Here is a 17,315-nt window from a genome sequence, read left to right as displayed (position 1 = left end):
AAGGGGCACTAGGGCTTTGTACAAATCACCAACAGCACAAATTTTAATTAATGGAAGCCTTACTGAAAAATTCAAGTTGGAGCGGGCACTGTCCCCTATGCTTTTCGTCTTGGCACTGGAGCCATTAGCATGTAAAATCAGGCAATCAAAGGAATTGCAGGGCATTACAGTGGGAGCACAAGAATATAAAATAAACCTATTCGCTGATGATATGCTGATCTTTCTGGAACAAGCGACAAAGGGGACCCCTGTGTTAGTGCAGCTGATACAAAATTTCGGTAGTTTCTCGGGGCTCCGAATTAATTTTGACAAATCTGAAGCCATGGCATTGTCAGCTAATTGTAGGTGCAGGCAGCAGCCTGATTTTCCTTTTGCATGGGCACGGGGGGCCCTGAAATACTTGGGGATTTACTTGCACTTAGATGCCCATATGATGTATACTAAAAATGTACTTGAGAAGCTGGATAATATTAAGGTTTTGTGCGATAGGTGGCGGGACTTACCCATATCGTTCTTAGGATGAGTGGCATTGACAAAAATGGTACTTTTGCCAAAAATCTTATACTCGCTACAAATGATGCCGTTGTGGGTTTTGCAGAAGGATGAAGCGACATATAGAAGTGTTATAACTTCCTTTATATGGGGAGCCCGTAGAGCAAGAATAGGTTACAATAAGCTGACGCGAGATCGTAACAAAGGGGGAGTAGGTCTGCCAGACTTGCGCCTGTACAATGTAGCAGCACTTATGAGATAGGTACATGAGATTCACACGGGATAAGCCAAATTTGCACCTGTAGGGACCTGGGATAGCGGACGGGAGGGGATCTCGCTCTTTAACACTTTTCATTGCAGGGGTAGAAAAGCTACAATTTCTGCATTAGTCCGGCCATTAAAAAAGGCTTGGGATTGGTGGAGGAATAGAATAGGAGGGGCACAGGGCACATCCCCTTTTGTTGAAATTTTGCGTAATCCTGAGTTTACAGCGAGTCAGCCAGGGTCTCCTTTTGAGGGTTGGTTCAGGGGGGGCTGCAGATATATTGGGCAAGTGGTTGAATTGGGGAACGGTGGATGCCCCACCTTCTCTGAATATCAAAAAGCATGGAATCTCCCCCCAAAATATTTTTATTCATACTTGCAACTGCGACACTATTTGTACACCCAGAGGAGAAAAAGTGGCGCTTATGCCTCTTTTACAGCTTTAGATCAATGGTTTATGCAAACACTTAGTGCACAGAACTCGCTGTCCCTTTGGTACAAAGAGGGGAGAAAGCGCAGGCCTTCCCGGTATTTTGATATGCAGCAGGAGGAATGGAGTACACGTTTGGGGAGGGCAGTATCCGAACAAGAATTGTCTAGATGCTATGAACAGGCCTTCCGGGTCACACCAAACGTGGGTTTACATGAGATTCAGTACAGAATATTGCATAATGCGTATATCACTAGATGCAAAGGGAAGGCAATGGGTTTGTGGGATACAGATATGTGTAACAAATGTAATATAAGCAGGGGGTCCTTAGTGCATCATTTCCTGGAGTGTGTCAAACTTGAAGGGTACTGGCCTAGAGTGGTGGCATTGTTGGAAAAGGTGCTGCAAAGCTCTTATGAGTGGACATATGGAATTATGCTGATGGGATCGGATGTGGAACTGCAGGAGCAAGGGTTGAATAGTAGCAAGTGTCATTATATATTATTGGCGCTATTGTTGGCTAGGAAGGTCATTTTGCAGCAATGGATAAGCCATTTATCGCCACCCATTGAACAATGGTATAGACATCTACAGCAGATGGCTGACTGGGAGATCCAAAGAACAGCTAACCTGGGAAATAGGGCAACTAAGGAGTATAATGGTATATGGAAGCGCTGCTTGGAATGTATTCCAACTCGGCCTATAAATAGTGCCTCTGTTGGAATTTCTGCGATGGGTGCTAAAAGGTCTTTTTGAATGAGCAATTCTGGAAGGGAGGGGGGAGGGAGGTATAAAGGAAACGGGTACAGTGGGATGGCTGGGAATGGTGGGGGGGGGGGGGGAATAAAACTGAAAAAATTACAAGCACGAGCCCAGAACATAACAATGTACCTTGATGGGATAATTGGGGATGGCTCGACATAATACTTATGGAGTGAATAATATGTGTACTGTATCCTATAGTTACTTTCATGTTAGTATTACTGTTTACAATTGTTATATGTTTGTATTGGAAAGCTCTGCTTGTTCTCAATAAAAAAAAGATTTAAAAAAAAAAAAAGCCTACAGGGTGTGGATCCGTGTAAGTATAACTGTTAAAAAGGATCTGCGGATCGTAGGTGATTGTGCAGTTCCAATGGGTATCTACTGCCCGCAGCATTCGTCTCCAGAATTTGCTTATAACAGGGCAAGACCAAAACATGTGGCCCAGAGTGGCTGAAGTGGCCCCACATTTAACACAGTTTGCACTCTGTATCAGAGCTGCCCTGAATGCATGCTTTGGTGAAAAGTGGAGACTTCACAAAAATTTGTAAACCATTTCTCTTTGTTGCATACACAGTCGTTGAGAGTGAAGTTGTTTATGTTATGTTTGCAATGTTCTACTGTTACAGTACTCTGTAGGTCTTGAGACCAGTGGGTCACCAAGAGTTGATAATCCAGCTCAGGGTAGTGTCTTTCAAATGCTGATGATGGTATTCTAGAGGCACCGATTGTTGCGATCCCAACGTATAAGCCTCCGACAGTGTATCTGACACTTCTTCCATTAGATCAGTCCAAGCTAGGGAGAAAATATAATGTCTAAGCTGCAGGTAGGCAAAATAGTGCACCGGGGGTATCCTGTAAGTGCGTTGGAGATTCAAATGACCCAAGTCCCCCCTTCCTCAGTCACAACTTGAGCTAAGTATTTAAGACCATTCAAAGCCCATTGGGCAAACACGCTTCTACCCTGTCCTGGGGGGAAGGCTGGGTTATTACAAATAGATAAATATGGGGTTACCTTTGAGAAGAAATGGTATCTCTTCCATATCCACCGCCATACTTCCCTTAAGGATTTAAGCATGGGATAATTTTGAAAAACATTAGGAGGTAACTTACTTGAAGTGTGTAAAATATGGCTAAAGTGTATCCCGGGGAATATAGCTGTTTTAACAGAAGTTAAGGAGAACTCTTCAGTGCATCTGAGCCAATCGTTAATGTGGCGCATACCACAGGACACTATCAGATATCTTATGTTCAAGAGCCCCATCCCACCATAACTTTTAGGGTATGTATCAATGTCAGTGGTAATCTAGGCTTTTTCCTTTCCTTAGATAAGATTGCAGAAGCTTTCCTAACTTCCATTCCTTCCTAACCCGTAAGTACAGGGGAAGCTGCTGAAATAAGTAAAGCCATTTGGGGGCTGAATTGGGCCCTTCTGTGCCTTCTAGAGACTATCTGTTAATGCTGTGGCAGAAACTTCAAGTTTTAAACCTATGAAGACTAGCTAATAAAGTTTGCTTGTTTTTTTTCTTTTCTTTTAAAATTCTAACTGTGTTTATCAATATCCTACAATTCCTCTTTCCTTGTCATCAAGCAGATGAAGCCATTACATATGGGTTGTGTCCATCAACCAGCAGGGGGAGATAGAGTGCACTCAATTTTTCACAGTGCCTCATGGACAGCTAGCTCCACTGCCTCTTCAGTATTCTCTATCTCCCCAAGCAGGATGGCTGCAGTTTCTTCGAGCTCCATCAAAAATCTGCCTGGGGGTGGCTCCTGGCTTGCCAGTTGTTAGCCAGGGTGTTAGAGGCTATAGCAGCTTCACTTTGAAGGCACATAGGTCAGCCCTTTCCCTGCCTTACCCATGCCCTCGTGAATGTGGACATATTAGCTTGCTTTTCCCTGTCCTTTCCCACTCAGTGGATGCAAGCACATTGGTTCGCCTTTCCCTGCCTTTCCCACTTATCTGAGCCTCCGGAGTGTTTTTATTTACCTCTTTTGCCTCTGCTTTCCTCACAGTGTCAAAAATAAATAAATAAATAAAGTTGCGCTGCGCTTTAGCGCAGCAATCTTGGAAAAGAGGTTTTTTTTCTTGAGATTCTTCTGCAGGACCGGAGCTGTGATACTCGGTCTCCTCCGGGGTGGGCCCACGATCGGGACGTTTTTGGCGCGAACCACCATTTTTGAATTTTACCGCTGTTTTCGGCGATGGCTGCGGAGACTATAAAGCGCTGTTCTAAATGTGGCAAGCGCAAATCAGCAGCAGGGCTCTGTAATTCGTGCTGTACAGACGGTAGAGCCAGCCCGAGCATGGCGAGCGGCGATCTTTTGCGCTCTGAGCTGGCAGCGGACGCCATTTTGGATTTTCCACATGGTGTGGCCTCCGTTGCGACGGAGAGCCCTGAATCCGGGGGGGGGGGGGGTCCTCTGAGTGAGGCTAATAATAGAGCTGATAGCCCTGGGCAGGATCCAGACGGTCAGGGAGCGGTTTTCTCCCCTGATTTTGTTTTAATGCTGCATAGGGCGTACATGCTTAAAAGAGCTCTTCCACAGGGTTCATCGGACCCTCTGCCTGCCCCCCCGGTGGATCCTGGCCTTTTGGAGTTGGTTTGCCTGTTTTTTATCCTCCTGATAAACGCCGAAGGGCTAATTCCCCTTCTGAGTGTGGCATCGGTATCGACGGCCGGTTCTTCGGTATCGGTGTCCGCGAAATCGACACCGATGGCATCGACCCCAGGAGTACAGGTCCCGTTGGCCCGCCGGTCCTCCGGTGATGGTAGGGGTGAGAGGCCGCATGGGCAATCGGCCCCGGTCACTCCCTCTGCTCATGGCCCTCGGGACCGAACCCTGTCTGACCCGGCCCCTCGAGACCGAGGGGGATCGACATCCTCCTCCTCTGTTCCACCGGGCGCCGATGACGGGCACTGCAAAAAACAGAAAAAGCACCGTCATCGGTCCCCATCGGTGCGCCCGGCCCTCGGTGCCGGAGAGGAGTCGACGCCGAAGCGTCCACGTCGAGAGGAGAGGTCCCCCTCGGTAGTGGAGGTACTGACGCGTCAGGGTCCCAGCACTTCGGTGCAGTCTCCTGGACCCGAGCAGCTTCCGGCACCGACGCCTCTACCGGCCCCCCCGTCTTTCCCGACAGCGGGCCTGGACGAGTGCCTCCGAGCCATCCTTCCGGGGATCCTGGAAGGGCTGAAGCACCCCCGGCGCCGTTGACTGTGGCGCCGGCGAGCTCTAGCCCGGTGCCGAGGCCTTCAACACCGCCGCCGCTTGCGGCGCCGCTCGACCGCCACGCAGGTGGAGTCCCCGTCTACGTCGATGGAGGGAGCTTCGTCCCCGCCGGCGCGGGAGTACACCGCTCGACGACACCGAGGCCTCGGTGCCTCGACGTCGAGCCGGGCCCGGTTAAGGACTCAGCTACATGAGCTTATGTCCGATACCAAGGAAGAGGCCTCGTGGGGGGAAGAGGAGGACCCCAGATATTTCTCCTCAGAGGAGTCTGTGGGCCTCCCCTCTGACCCCACGCCTTCACCGGAGAGGAAGCTCTCGCCTTTTGAGAGCCTCTCCTTTGCCTCCTTTGTTAGGGATATGTCTATATGCATTCCCTTCCCCGTGGTCTCTGTGGACGAGCCGAGGGCTGAGATGCTCGAGGTCCTCGACTATCCATCACCACCTAGAGAGTCCTCCACGGTGCCGTTGCATAATGTCCTCAAAGAGACACTGCTTCGGAACTGGATGAGACCATTATCTAATCCCACCATTCCCAAGAAAACAGAGTCCCAGTACAGAATCCACTCGGACCCAGAGTTAATGCGGCCCCAATTGCCCCATGACTCGGCGGTTGTGGAATCTGCTCTCAAGAGGGCACGGAGTTCGAGGGATACCGCCTCGGCGCCCCCGGGGCGGGAGTCTCGCACTCTGGACTCGTTTGGGAGGAAGGCCTACCAATCTTCCATGCTCGTGACCCGCATCCAATCTTACCAGCTCTACACGAGCATCCACATGCGGAACACTGTGAAACAACTGGCGGACCTGGTTGATAAGCTCCCGCCAGAGCAGTCCAGGCCTTATCAGGAGGTGGTCAAGCAGCTGAAGGCGTGCAGAAAGTTCCTGTCCAGGGGTATCTATGACACCTGTGACGTGGCATCTCATGCTGCGGCCCAAGGTATAGTGATGCGCAGGCTCTCATGGCTGCGTGCCTCTGACCTGGACAACCGCTCCCAGCAGAGACTAGCCGACGTCCCTTGCCGGGGGGATAATATTTTTGGCGAGAAGGTCGAGCAGCTGGTGGACCAACTGCATCAGCGGGAAACCGCCCTCGACAAGCTCTCCCACCGGGCGCCTTCAGCATCCACCTCAGCAGGTGGACGTTTTTCCCGGGCCCGGCAGGCTGCGCCCTATGCTTTTGCCAAGCGTAGGTACACCCAGCCGGCCCGAAGGCCTCGACAGGCACAAGGACAGCCCCAGCGCGCTCGTTCTCGTCAACAGCGTGCGCCTAAGCAGCCCCCTGCGCCTCCACAGCAAAAGCCGGGGACGGGCTTTTGACTGGATCCACGGGAACATAGCCGCCCTCAAAGTGTCCGTGCCGGACGATCTGCCAGTCGGAGGGAGGTTAAAATTTTTTCACCAAAGGTGGCCTCTCATAACCTCCGACCAGTGGGTTCTCCAAATAGTGCGGTGCGGATACGCCCTAAATTTGGCCTCCCTTCCACCAAATTGTCCTCTGGGAGCTCAATCCTTCAGCTCCCATCACAAGCAGGTACTTGCAGAGGAACTCTCCGCCCTTCTCAGCGCCAATGCGGTCGAGCCCGTACCACCCGGGCAGGAAGGGCAGGGATTCTATTCCAGGTACTTCCTTGTGGAAAAGAAAACAGGGGGGATGCGCCCCATCCTAGACCTGAGAGGCCTGAACAAATTCCTGGTCAAAGAAAAGTTCAGGATGCTTTCCTTGGGCACCCTTCTGCCAATGATTCAGAAAAACGATTGGCTATGTTCCCTGGATTTAAAGGACGCATACACTCACATCCCGATACTGCCAGCTCACAGACAGTATCTCAGATTCCGCCTGGGCGCACGGCACTTTCAGTATTGTGTGCTGCCCTTTGGGCTCGCCTCTGCCCCACGGGTGTTTACAAAGTGCCTCGTGGTGGCGGCGTATCTACGCAAGCTGGGAGTGCACGTGTTCCCATATCTCGACGATTGGCTGGTCAAGAACACCTCGAAGGCAGGAGCCTTCCGGTCCATGCAGTGCACTATTCAACTCCTGGAGCTGCTGGGGTTTGTGATAAATTACCCAAAGTCCCATCTCCAGCCAACCCAGTCTCTGGAATTCATAGGAGCTCTGCTGAATACCCAGACGGCTCAGGCCTTCCTTCCCGAAGCGAGGGCCAACAACCTCCTGTCCCTGGCTTCCCAGACCAGAGCGTCTCAGCAGGTCACAGCTCGGCAGATGTTGAGACTTCTGGGTCATATGGCCTCCACAGTCCATGTGACTCCCATGGCTCGTCTTCACATGAGATCTGCTCAATGGACCCTAGCTTCCCAGTGGTTCCAAGCCACCGGGAATCTAGAAGATGTCATCCGCCTCTCCACCAGTTGCCGCACTTCACTGCTCTGGTGGACCATTCGGACCAATTTGACCCTGGGACGTCCATTCCAAATTCCACAGCCCACGAAAGTGCTGACGACGGATGCATCTCGCCTGGGGTGGGGAGCTCATGTCGATGGGCTCCACATCCAGGGTCTGTGGTCCCTCCAGGAAAAGGATCTGCAGATCAACCTCCTGGAGCTCCGAGCGATCTGGAACGCACTGAAGGCTTTCAGAGATCGGCTGTCCTGCCAAATTATCCAAATTCAGACAGACAATCAGGTTGCAATGTATTACACCAACAAGCAGGGGGGCACCGGATCTCGCCCCTTGTGTCAGGAAGCCGTCGGGATGTGGCGTTGGGCTTGCCAATTTGGCATGCTCCTCCAAGCCACATACCTGGCAGGTGTAAACAACAGTCTGGCCGACAGACTGAGCAGAGTCATGCAACCGCACGAGTGGTCGCTCCATTCCAGAGTGGTACGCAAGATCTTCCGAGAGTGGGGCACCCCCTCGGTGGACCTTTTTGCCTCTCAGACCAACCACAAGCTGCCTCTGTTCTGTTCCAGACTTCAGGCACACGGCAGGCTAGCGTCGGATGCCTTTCTCCTTCATTGGGGGACCGGCCTCCTGTATGCTTATCCTCCCATACCTTTGGTGGGGAAGACCTTACTGAAGCTCAAGCAAGACCGCGGCACCATGATTCTGATAGCGCCTTTTTGGCCCCGTCAGATCTGGTTCCCTCTTCTTCTGGAGTTGTCCTCAGAAGAACCGTGGAGGTTGGTGTGTTTTCCGACTCTCATTTCGCAGAACGACGGAGCGTTGCTGCACCCCAACCTTCAGTCTCTGGCTCTCACGGCCTGGATGTTGAGGGCGTAGACTTCGCTGCGTTGGGTCTGTCGGAGGGTGTCTCCCGTGTCTTGCTTGCCTCTAGGAAGGATTCCACTAAAAAGAGTTACCTTTTCAAGTGGAGGAGGTTTGTCGTTTGGTGTGAGAGCAAGGCCCTAGAACCTCGTTCTTGCCCTGCACAGAACCTGCTTGAATACCTTCTGCACTTATCAGAGTCTGGCCTCAAGACCAACTCAGTAAGGAATCACCTTAGTGCGATTAGTGCTTACCATTATCGTGTGGAAGGTAAAGCCATCTCTGGAGAGCCTTTAGTCGTTCGATTCATGAGAGGCTTGCTGTTGTCAAAGCCCCCTATCAAGCCTCCTACAGTGTCATGGGATCTCAACGTCGTCCTCACCCAGCTGATGAAACCTCCTTTTGAGCCACTGAATACCTGCCATCTGAAGTACTTGACCTGGAAGGTCATTTTCTTGGTGGCAGTTACTTCAGCTCGTAGGGTCAGTGAGCTTCAAGCCCTGGTAGCTCATGCTCCATATACCAACTTTCATCACAACAGAGTAGTGCTCCGCACCCACCCAAAGTTCCTGCCGAAGGTGGTGTCGGAGTTCCATCTTAACCAGTCAATTGTCTTGCCAACATTCTTCCCCAGGCCTCATACCCGCCCTGCTGAACGTCAGTTGCACACATTGGACTGCAAGAGAGCATTGGCCTTCTACTTGGAGCGGACACAGCCCCACAGACAGTCCGCCCAATTGTTTGTTTCTTTCGACCCTAACAGGCTAGGGGTCGCTGTCGGGAAACGCCCCATCTCCAATTGGCTAGCAGATTGCATTTCCTTCACTTACGCCCAGGCTGGGCTGGCTCTTGAGGGTCTTGTCACGGCTCATAGTGTCAGAGCCATGGCAGCGTCGGTGGCCCACTTGAAGTCAGCCACTATTGAAGAGATTTGCAAGGCTGCGACGTGGTCATCTGTCCACACATTCACATCACATTACTGCCTCCAGCAGGATACCCGACGCGACAGTCGGTTCGGGCAGTCGGTGCTGCAGAATCTGTTTGGGGTGTAAATCCAACTCCACCCTCCAGGACCCGAATTTATTCTGGTCAGGCTGCACTCTCAGTTAGTTGTTCTTCGTAGGTCAATTTTCTGTTGTATCCTCGCCGTTGCGAGGTTCAATTGACCTGGGTTCTTGTTTTGAGTGAGCCTGAGAGCTAGGGATACCCCAGTTGTGAGAACAAGCAGCCTGCTTGTCCTCTGAGAAAGTGAATGATACATACCTGTAGCAGGTGTTCTCCGAGGACAGCAGGCTGATTGTTCTCACCTACCCTCCCTCCTCCCCTTTGGAGTTGCGTTTTCATCATTTTTGCTTGTCATTCAACTGGCGGGAACACAACCCATACGTAATGGCTTCATCTGCTATGACTAAAGGAAAGAAAATTATCATGGTAAGAACCTAATTTTCCCTTTAAACCCTAAGCTTTAAGCTGTGGCAGAAACTTCAAGTTTTAAAACTATTGGAAAAGGCTATGGAGACTAGCTATTAAAGTTTGCTTGCTTTTTTATTCTAAAATTCTGTGTTTGTCAATATCCTACAGTTCGTCTTTTAAACCCTAATCTTTAAGCTATGTCAGAAACTTCAAGTTTTAAAACTAGGGGAAAAGGCTATGGAGACTAGCTAATAAAGTTTGCTTGCTTTTTAAATTTTTTTTATTTTAAAATTCTAACTGTGTTTGTCATGTCCGCCATCTTGGGCTCCTCACCTCGTGATTTTTCTTTTTCAAGCATAGCTCCTCTCTTATGTTGCGGCTGGCATTGCCATCATATACTGGTCCATGAGAGGTTCCTTTGTAATATTCAACCATTGTTGCCCAGATCAATGAGCAGAAAGATTAGTTTTAGCTGACGGGATGCGCGGGGACCCGGAGCATTTCTAATCCACAGCCACCACTCTCAAAGTATCACATGATCTCCTCCCACCCCACTACTTAAAAGAATCCTTATTGTCTAGCGGCACCCCCATCTTGACATGACTGACCCCCCCCCCCCCCCCCCCACTCCCCTTTCCCACTACTTAAAAAAACATTCCATGATGTTTAGTAGTGTCCCTCAGAGCCTCCCTAGAGCTTACCTGGAAAAGAAGCAGGAGCAATGGTTTTAAACAGATTAGTCTTGGTTTTTATTTCAGCTGTTGCGAAGAAAAACTCTGCCTCTGGCCCAAGTTTTAAGAATGTAATTCTAAAACAAACAGTTAAAAAAAAAAAACCAGTAGTTTTAATAATGCAGTTCCAAAAGCAAAACAGTTCAGGAATCTCAACAGCTTCAAAAATGCAGTTCATAAACACCCAGCTCAGAAATCCCCCATCAGTTTCAATAATGCAGTTCAACAGAAACAGGGCATGAATCTCAGCAGTCACAATGATGCAATTCAAAATAAGCAATTCCCCCAAACAAAAACTGTTCCAAAAAACAAGCAGTTCAAAGAAAACATGCATTTCCAAACAGGCAGTTCAAAAACAAGCAGTTTAGAAATCCCATCAGCAGTTCAGAGGCAGAGAGCTCCCAAGGGTCCCCTCCCTCCTCTGGCCAGCTCTATCTCCTGGCTTCCTCCCACTTGACCCATTGCTCCCTGGCTCCTCCACGATAGCCACTGCCTTCCCTTGTTTACCAAGACCCCGCACCAAGCAGTTACCTACTGTTTGAACCTTTTACTTTTGGATCTTGCCAGAGCTGCAATCTCCATCGGCTCCTCTTGCCTCACTTCTTCCTCCCCTTTCCATTCCATGGGCTCCTCGCCCCACCCATTCTCCAATTGATCCCCTGATCAGTTCTGCTTAGAGGCTCCCCCTCCATTCCTGTCCTCCCGACTGTGTCTTGGGTTTCACCTTTGCCTGCCTTTCCCTTGGGCTCCACTGGGGCTGCTGGGATAGGAAGTCTTTGATTCTGTTGTAAGACCTCCTCAAGGGCTGCTGGGAATCGTAGTTTTTACCCTGCCTCCAGCCCTCTGGAGAAAATGATCTATGCCTTCTCCTGACATGTGGAACTCCCTGAGCTAAGAATCTGGGTTCTCCCCTCCTCTGGGCCTTATCTTCTCCTCTGCTGGTACCCCCCCTCTCTGTTCCCTTATCCCCTTCTTCACACTGTACAGCTGGTAATTTCTAGATTTTGATTACCCCTGCTGACTCAGTTCTGCAGCATTCACTTCTACTGTTTGTTGCCTTGCTTTCAGGTGGTGGGAAGACATGTCTGTGGTCCAGACCGAGGATCCTCTTCCTGCTCCTGGGCCTCTGTGTAATGCTGGCTGGCATTGGTGTCACAGTGTGGGCTGTAGGTAAGATCTCTGAGGCAATATGCATCCCATTCTTATTTTGTGTCTGTATACTAAAATATTTGGTTTTTTACTCATTAGGACATTCCACCGGAATAGCCCTGACAATAGGTTGGTATATCCAGAAGATGAAGACAAAATAGAAATTTAAACTGTGGAAAGCCCTCTACATAAGTAGCTGTCATGGCAATCCTACTGGTTCAGTTTTCATTTTTTTCCATTGGCCTCTAACAGTTACAGTTCACCATTGTCCCAACCACATAGGCAGAAACCCTTTTTATTCACACTATACAATTAAGCTGGAGGCAGTTTGTTTGAAAAAGTTTTTAATTATTTTTTTTTCAAAATACAAAAAAAAGGAAATAAAAAATTGAGTTAACAGTCCATCCTTACCCTTAATACACATCCACTGGATTTTATAAAAATCACCCGAATTTGTGCACCAAAATTTGGGCATGATCCTGAGATGAACATACAACTTAATTGTCTAATGTGCCAATTAATGGCTATAACTAGATGCTAACAATCAATTATTGATGTTAATTGGCACCAGTTAGGATATGTGCATGCATCTTACCACACACGCTTCTATAACACTGAGTGCATAAATCCCATAGCACACAACCCAAAAGGGTGCGTGGCCATGGGAGGGACATTGGCAGGTCAGAGCGAACTGAAAACTTATGTGCAGTGTTATACAATACTAGGGATAGACATGGGGGAATGTTATTATTTGGGTTTCTACCAGGTCCTTGTGAACTGGATTGACCACTATTGGAAGCAGGATACTGGGAGAGGTCCCCCCCCCCCCCCTCCGCCCCGTCCAACTTTAACTACCACCTCCAGGAATCTCCAGGCTATTGACCCCACCCTACTCTATACTCTAGTATCTCTAACCTCCTCCCCTCCATCATGTCCTCCGAGACGGCAGACAAAGCGGTCTCCGCTTACAGTGCCGCTCTCTCCTCTGCTTTGGACACCCTCGCTCCATCCACCTCCCGTCCCATGAAACGTTCTAGTCCCCAGCCTTGGCTGACCCCTTGCATCCGCTGCCTTCGCTCCTGCACCCGATCCGCTGAACGCCTTTGGAGGAAATCTCGTACCCATTCAGACTTCCTTCACTACAAATTCATGCTATCCTCCTTCCATTCCTCCCTATTCCTTGCAAAACAGGACTACTACACCCAATTGACCAATTCTCTCAGCTCCAACCCTCGTCGTCTCTTCACCACCCTTAACTCCCTCCTCAAAGTGCCCCCCGCTCCAACTCCCCCCTCACTCTCTCCTCAATCACTGGCTGACTACTTCCGCGACAAGGTACAAAAAATCAACCTTGAGTTCACTATCAAGCCACCTCCTCTTCAGCCTGTAGCCCTATCCAACAACCAACCAACCATTGCCTCTTTCTCCTCCTTTCCTGAGATCACCGAGGATGAAACCTCCCGCCTTCTTTCCTCCTCGAAATGCACCACCTGTTTCTCCGATCCCATCCCCACCAACCTACTTAACACCATCTCCCATACTGTCACCCCCTCCATCTGTCACATCCTTAACCTTTCTCTCTCCACTGCAACTGTCTCTGACACCTTCATGCACGCCGTAGTCACACATCTCCTAAAAAAAACATCACTTGACCCTACCTGCCCCTCCAATTACCGCCCCATCTCTCTCCTCCCCTTCCTCTCCAAAATACTTGAACGCGCCGTTCACAGTCGCTGCCTTGACTTTCTCTCCTCTCATGCCATCCTAGATCCACTTCAATCCGGCTTTCGCCCTCTACACTCGACAGAGACAGCACTCTCTAAAGTCTGCAACGACCTGCTCCTCGCCAATTCCAGAGGCCACTATTCCATCCTCATCCTCCTTGATCTATCCGCTGTGTCTGACACTGTCAATCATGATCTACTTCTTGCCACATTGTCTTCTTTTGGGTTCCAGGGCTCTGTACTCTCCTGGTTCTCCTCTTATCTCTCCCACTGCACCTTCAGAGTACACTCTCATGGATCTTCCTCCACTCCCATCCCACTATCTGTTGGAGTTCCCCAGGGATCTGTCCTTGGACCCCTTCTCTTCTCAATCTACACCTTCTCCCTAGGCTCACTGATCTCATCTCATGGTTTTCAGTATCATCTTTATGCTGATGACACCCAGCTATCTCTCTCCACACCAGCCATCACCGCGGAGACCCAGGCCAAGGTATCGGCCTGCTTATCCGACATTGCTGCCTGGATGTCCAACCGCCACCTGAAGCTGAACATGTCCAAAACCGAGCTCCTCGTCTTTCCATGTAAACCCACCTCTCCGCTTCCTCCACTCTCCATCTCAGTTGATAACACCCTCATCCTCCCCGTCCCATCTGCCCGCAACCTCGGAGTCATCTTCGACTCCTCCCTCTCCTTCTCTGCGCATATCCAACAGACTGCCAAGACCTGTCGCCTCTTCCTCTTCAACATCAGCAAAATTCGCCCTTTCCTATCTGAGCACACCACACGAACTCTCGTCCACGCTCTCATTACCTCTCGCCTTGACTACTGCAACTTACTCCTCACCGGCCTTCCACTTAGCCATCTATCCCCCCTTTAATCCGTTCAGAACGCTGCCGCACGTCTAATATTCCGCCAGAACCGATATACTCACATCACCCCTCTCCTCAATTCACTTCACTGGCTTCCGATCAGATACCGCATACAATTCAAGATTCTCCTCCTTACCTACAAATGCACCCGGTCTGCGGCTCCTCACTACCTCTCCTCCCTCATCTCCCCCTATGTTCCCACCCGTAACCTCCGCTCACAGGACAAATCCCTCCTCTCAGTTCCCTTCTCCACCACTGCCAACTCCAGGCTCCGCTCATTCTGCCTTGCCTCACCCTTTGCCTGGAACAATCTTCCTCAACCCCTACGCCAAGCCCCCTCCCTACCCATTTTCAATTCTCTGCTTAAAACTCACCTCTTCAATGCTGCTTTCAGCACCTAAGCTTTTGTGAATTATAGTATTCCCTATCAGACGGACTCTATACTCTATATTTGTTTTTAGATTGTACACCTGTCTTTTAGATTGTAAGCTCCTTGAGCAGGGACTGTCCTTCTATGTTAAATTGTACAGCGCTGCGTAACCCTGGTAGCGCTTTAGAAATGTCAAGTAGTAGTAGTAGTAGTAGTAGTCTGACCCAGTATGGCTATTCTTATGTTTTTATGGGATGTGCACACAAATTGGGTGCCTGGAGTTACACCTGGATTCAGTAGGCATAAGTCCATGGTGCTCAAATTTTGGCATAGGAATCAACACTACACACTGTTCTACAAAGGGTGCTGAACCTGGAGTAATCTTTACAGAATAGCACTGGGCATTGATTTTTTTTCCGGCACCAGTTTTTGATTGCAATTTTCTGAATTTGGCTCATGATATAATCATTCCTCTCAGGCTAACATATAGTTCCTTTTGTTCACACCTTTTTCAGGAGTAGCTCAAGGTGAGTTACATTCAGGTACACTGGGTATTTTCCTGTCCCTGGAGGGCTCACAATCTAATTTTGTACCTGAGGCAATGGAGGGTTAAGTTACTTGCCCAAGATCACAAGGAGCAGCAGCAGGACTTGAACAAGCCACCTCTAGATGTCAAAACTGGTGCTCTAACCACTAGGCCACTCCTCCACTCCGTATGGGCCCAAACCTCTGCAAAGCATTGTAAACAAAACAGAAAAGTAATATAACAAATTTGGCTGCATCTACTGTAGAGATCTCATGCTTCATTCGAGCATTTACAGCTGTATGGCTTATACCACCCAGCGCTGGCCAATGAAAATTCTGAATCATAGCTTCTCCATTCGGATTCACTCTTGAATTTACCTCAGACTGCATGCTTCCCCATACCTGTTAGGTAATGATCCAACTGGCCATTGTATTCCAGAAACTCCACCCCATTGTTATTGATCGGCCATTCTTTTGGGTTATGTTAACTTTTACATCCCGTACATGGCTCACACCCTGTTTAGCCACTCAGTATTTGAAATACCTGGGTAATACAGCATTTGACTGGTCACCTTCATTATCTGGGTCTGAATCAGGTAGAGAATTCCCAGGACACGGTAACGTGGATCCCAGAGTATAGACACATACAATGTGTTAATCTACCTTATGCTTCTGGAATGATTTTATCCTGTCATGTCCCCACTAAATGTGACACATATTCTCTAGCTCCCCATAACCTCTTCAGCAAAACTCTGAATAGCTCGAGTGCCACTTCTTTAACTTCTGGGGAGTGAGATACAATTAGTACATAACTATCTCCTTTTAATAAATGGAAGAGAAAGTTTATTGGAACAAGGTAGTCTCTGGGGCCAGTGTACAAGCTGTATGAAGAATGTGTGCACTGAAAATCAGTGTCCACTGTCTTAATGTATGGTCACCCCCCCCCAACACACACACTTTATTCCTGATGCAGGAAACAAATGCCATGTTAAAAAAAAAGTGCACAGCCAATAAAATCTGAGCACAAAGCTACGGTAATGTGTGCTTAGAGTCTTTCTGTGCATAAATTTGGATTTGTTCACTACACTTCAGCAGTGATTGCAGAGATGCCAAGTTTGGACCAACCTAAAGAGTAAGATTTTAGATTTGGTCATACCTTATTCAGATGTAGCAGAATGTGAGTTACATTCAGGTATAGTAAGTATTTTCCTGTCCCTGGAGGACTCACAATCTAAGTTTGTATCTAAGGCAACAGAGGGTTAAGTGACTTGCCCAAGGTCACAAGGAACTGCAGTGGGATTTGAACCAGGATTCCCTGGGTCTCAGCCCACTTCTTTATCCATTAAGATTGAATACCAAAGGCTGAGATTTTTTCCGAGGATGTGTCTGGGGTATAAATCTAGAAAGATTTTAAATGTCATTTTGCTTTGCAAATGAGAACTACACTCTTCAATGATACTTTCTTCTTTTGGTACTTCTGAAACAATGCCTGCAGAGAGGAGGCAACATGAAACAGTTTTTAAAGGAGCTGCCCATCTAATTTTGTGGACTGAGAACTTCCAGCCTCTTAGGGCCAGGTGCACAAAAGACCCCACAAAACACTGTGTGCTTTTCAATCTCAGAAAAAGTCACAGAGTTCTAAATAACGAGTGATGCAGGAAGGAAATTGCATGCAAATGAGCTGCATGCAATTTGAACAAGCAGCCGGTATGGAAAGTGCCTAGTGCATGTTGTAATAACCTGGTAGCAATCCCTCTGGGGTGGTGGCCGGCTCGCCAGTAATCCTCCCTTCGGAGTTTCCAAAACTCCAGGATTTTCAGCAATCCCAATCCTCCCTCCAGTAGTCCATGCATCCAGTCTTTCCAGGCAACACAGTTTTTAGTTTGTTTATTCTTCTCTTCTCCTTCCCTATCACAGCTCCATTCACTTAGGCAATATCCTAGGCAGTTTCAAAAAAGAAAAAGAAACCACAACAAAAGCCAACACCCCCCTATAATCCCAGACCAGAGTTCAGTCCTCCTGGTTTCGTTTTTTTTTAAGTCTTTTCTTTCGAGTGGTTGCAGGATGGCAGTACACCTCCCTCTACACAGCTACATGACTCATGTGACCACCCACCGCCCTCAAACCTCTGGTGG

General features: G+C 48.9%; 1 protein-coding gene across 1 annotated transcript in view; it reads left to right on the top strand.

The window, feature by feature from the left end:
- The window catches only part of HPN (hepsin), a 639,182-nt gene that overhangs the window by 96,209 nt on the left and 525,658 nt on the right, over window positions 1-17,315 (top strand). The window contains exon 3 of the mRNA XM_030213574.1: window positions 11,612-11,713. Coding sequence (XP_030069434.1) covers window positions 11,612-11,713 — 102 coding nt within the window. The remainder of the gene's footprint in view (window positions 1-11,611; window positions 11,714-17,315) is intronic.

This window comes from Microcaecilia unicolor, chromosome 8 (assembly GCF_901765095.1).
Source record: "Microcaecilia unicolor chromosome 8, aMicUni1.1, whole genome shotgun sequence".
Classification (NCBI taxonomy): Eukaryota; Metazoa; Chordata; class Amphibia; order Gymnophiona; family Siphonopidae; genus Microcaecilia; species Microcaecilia unicolor.
Note: the sequence above shows the minus strand (reverse complement) of the source record. Positions and strands in the feature narration are given on the sequence as shown.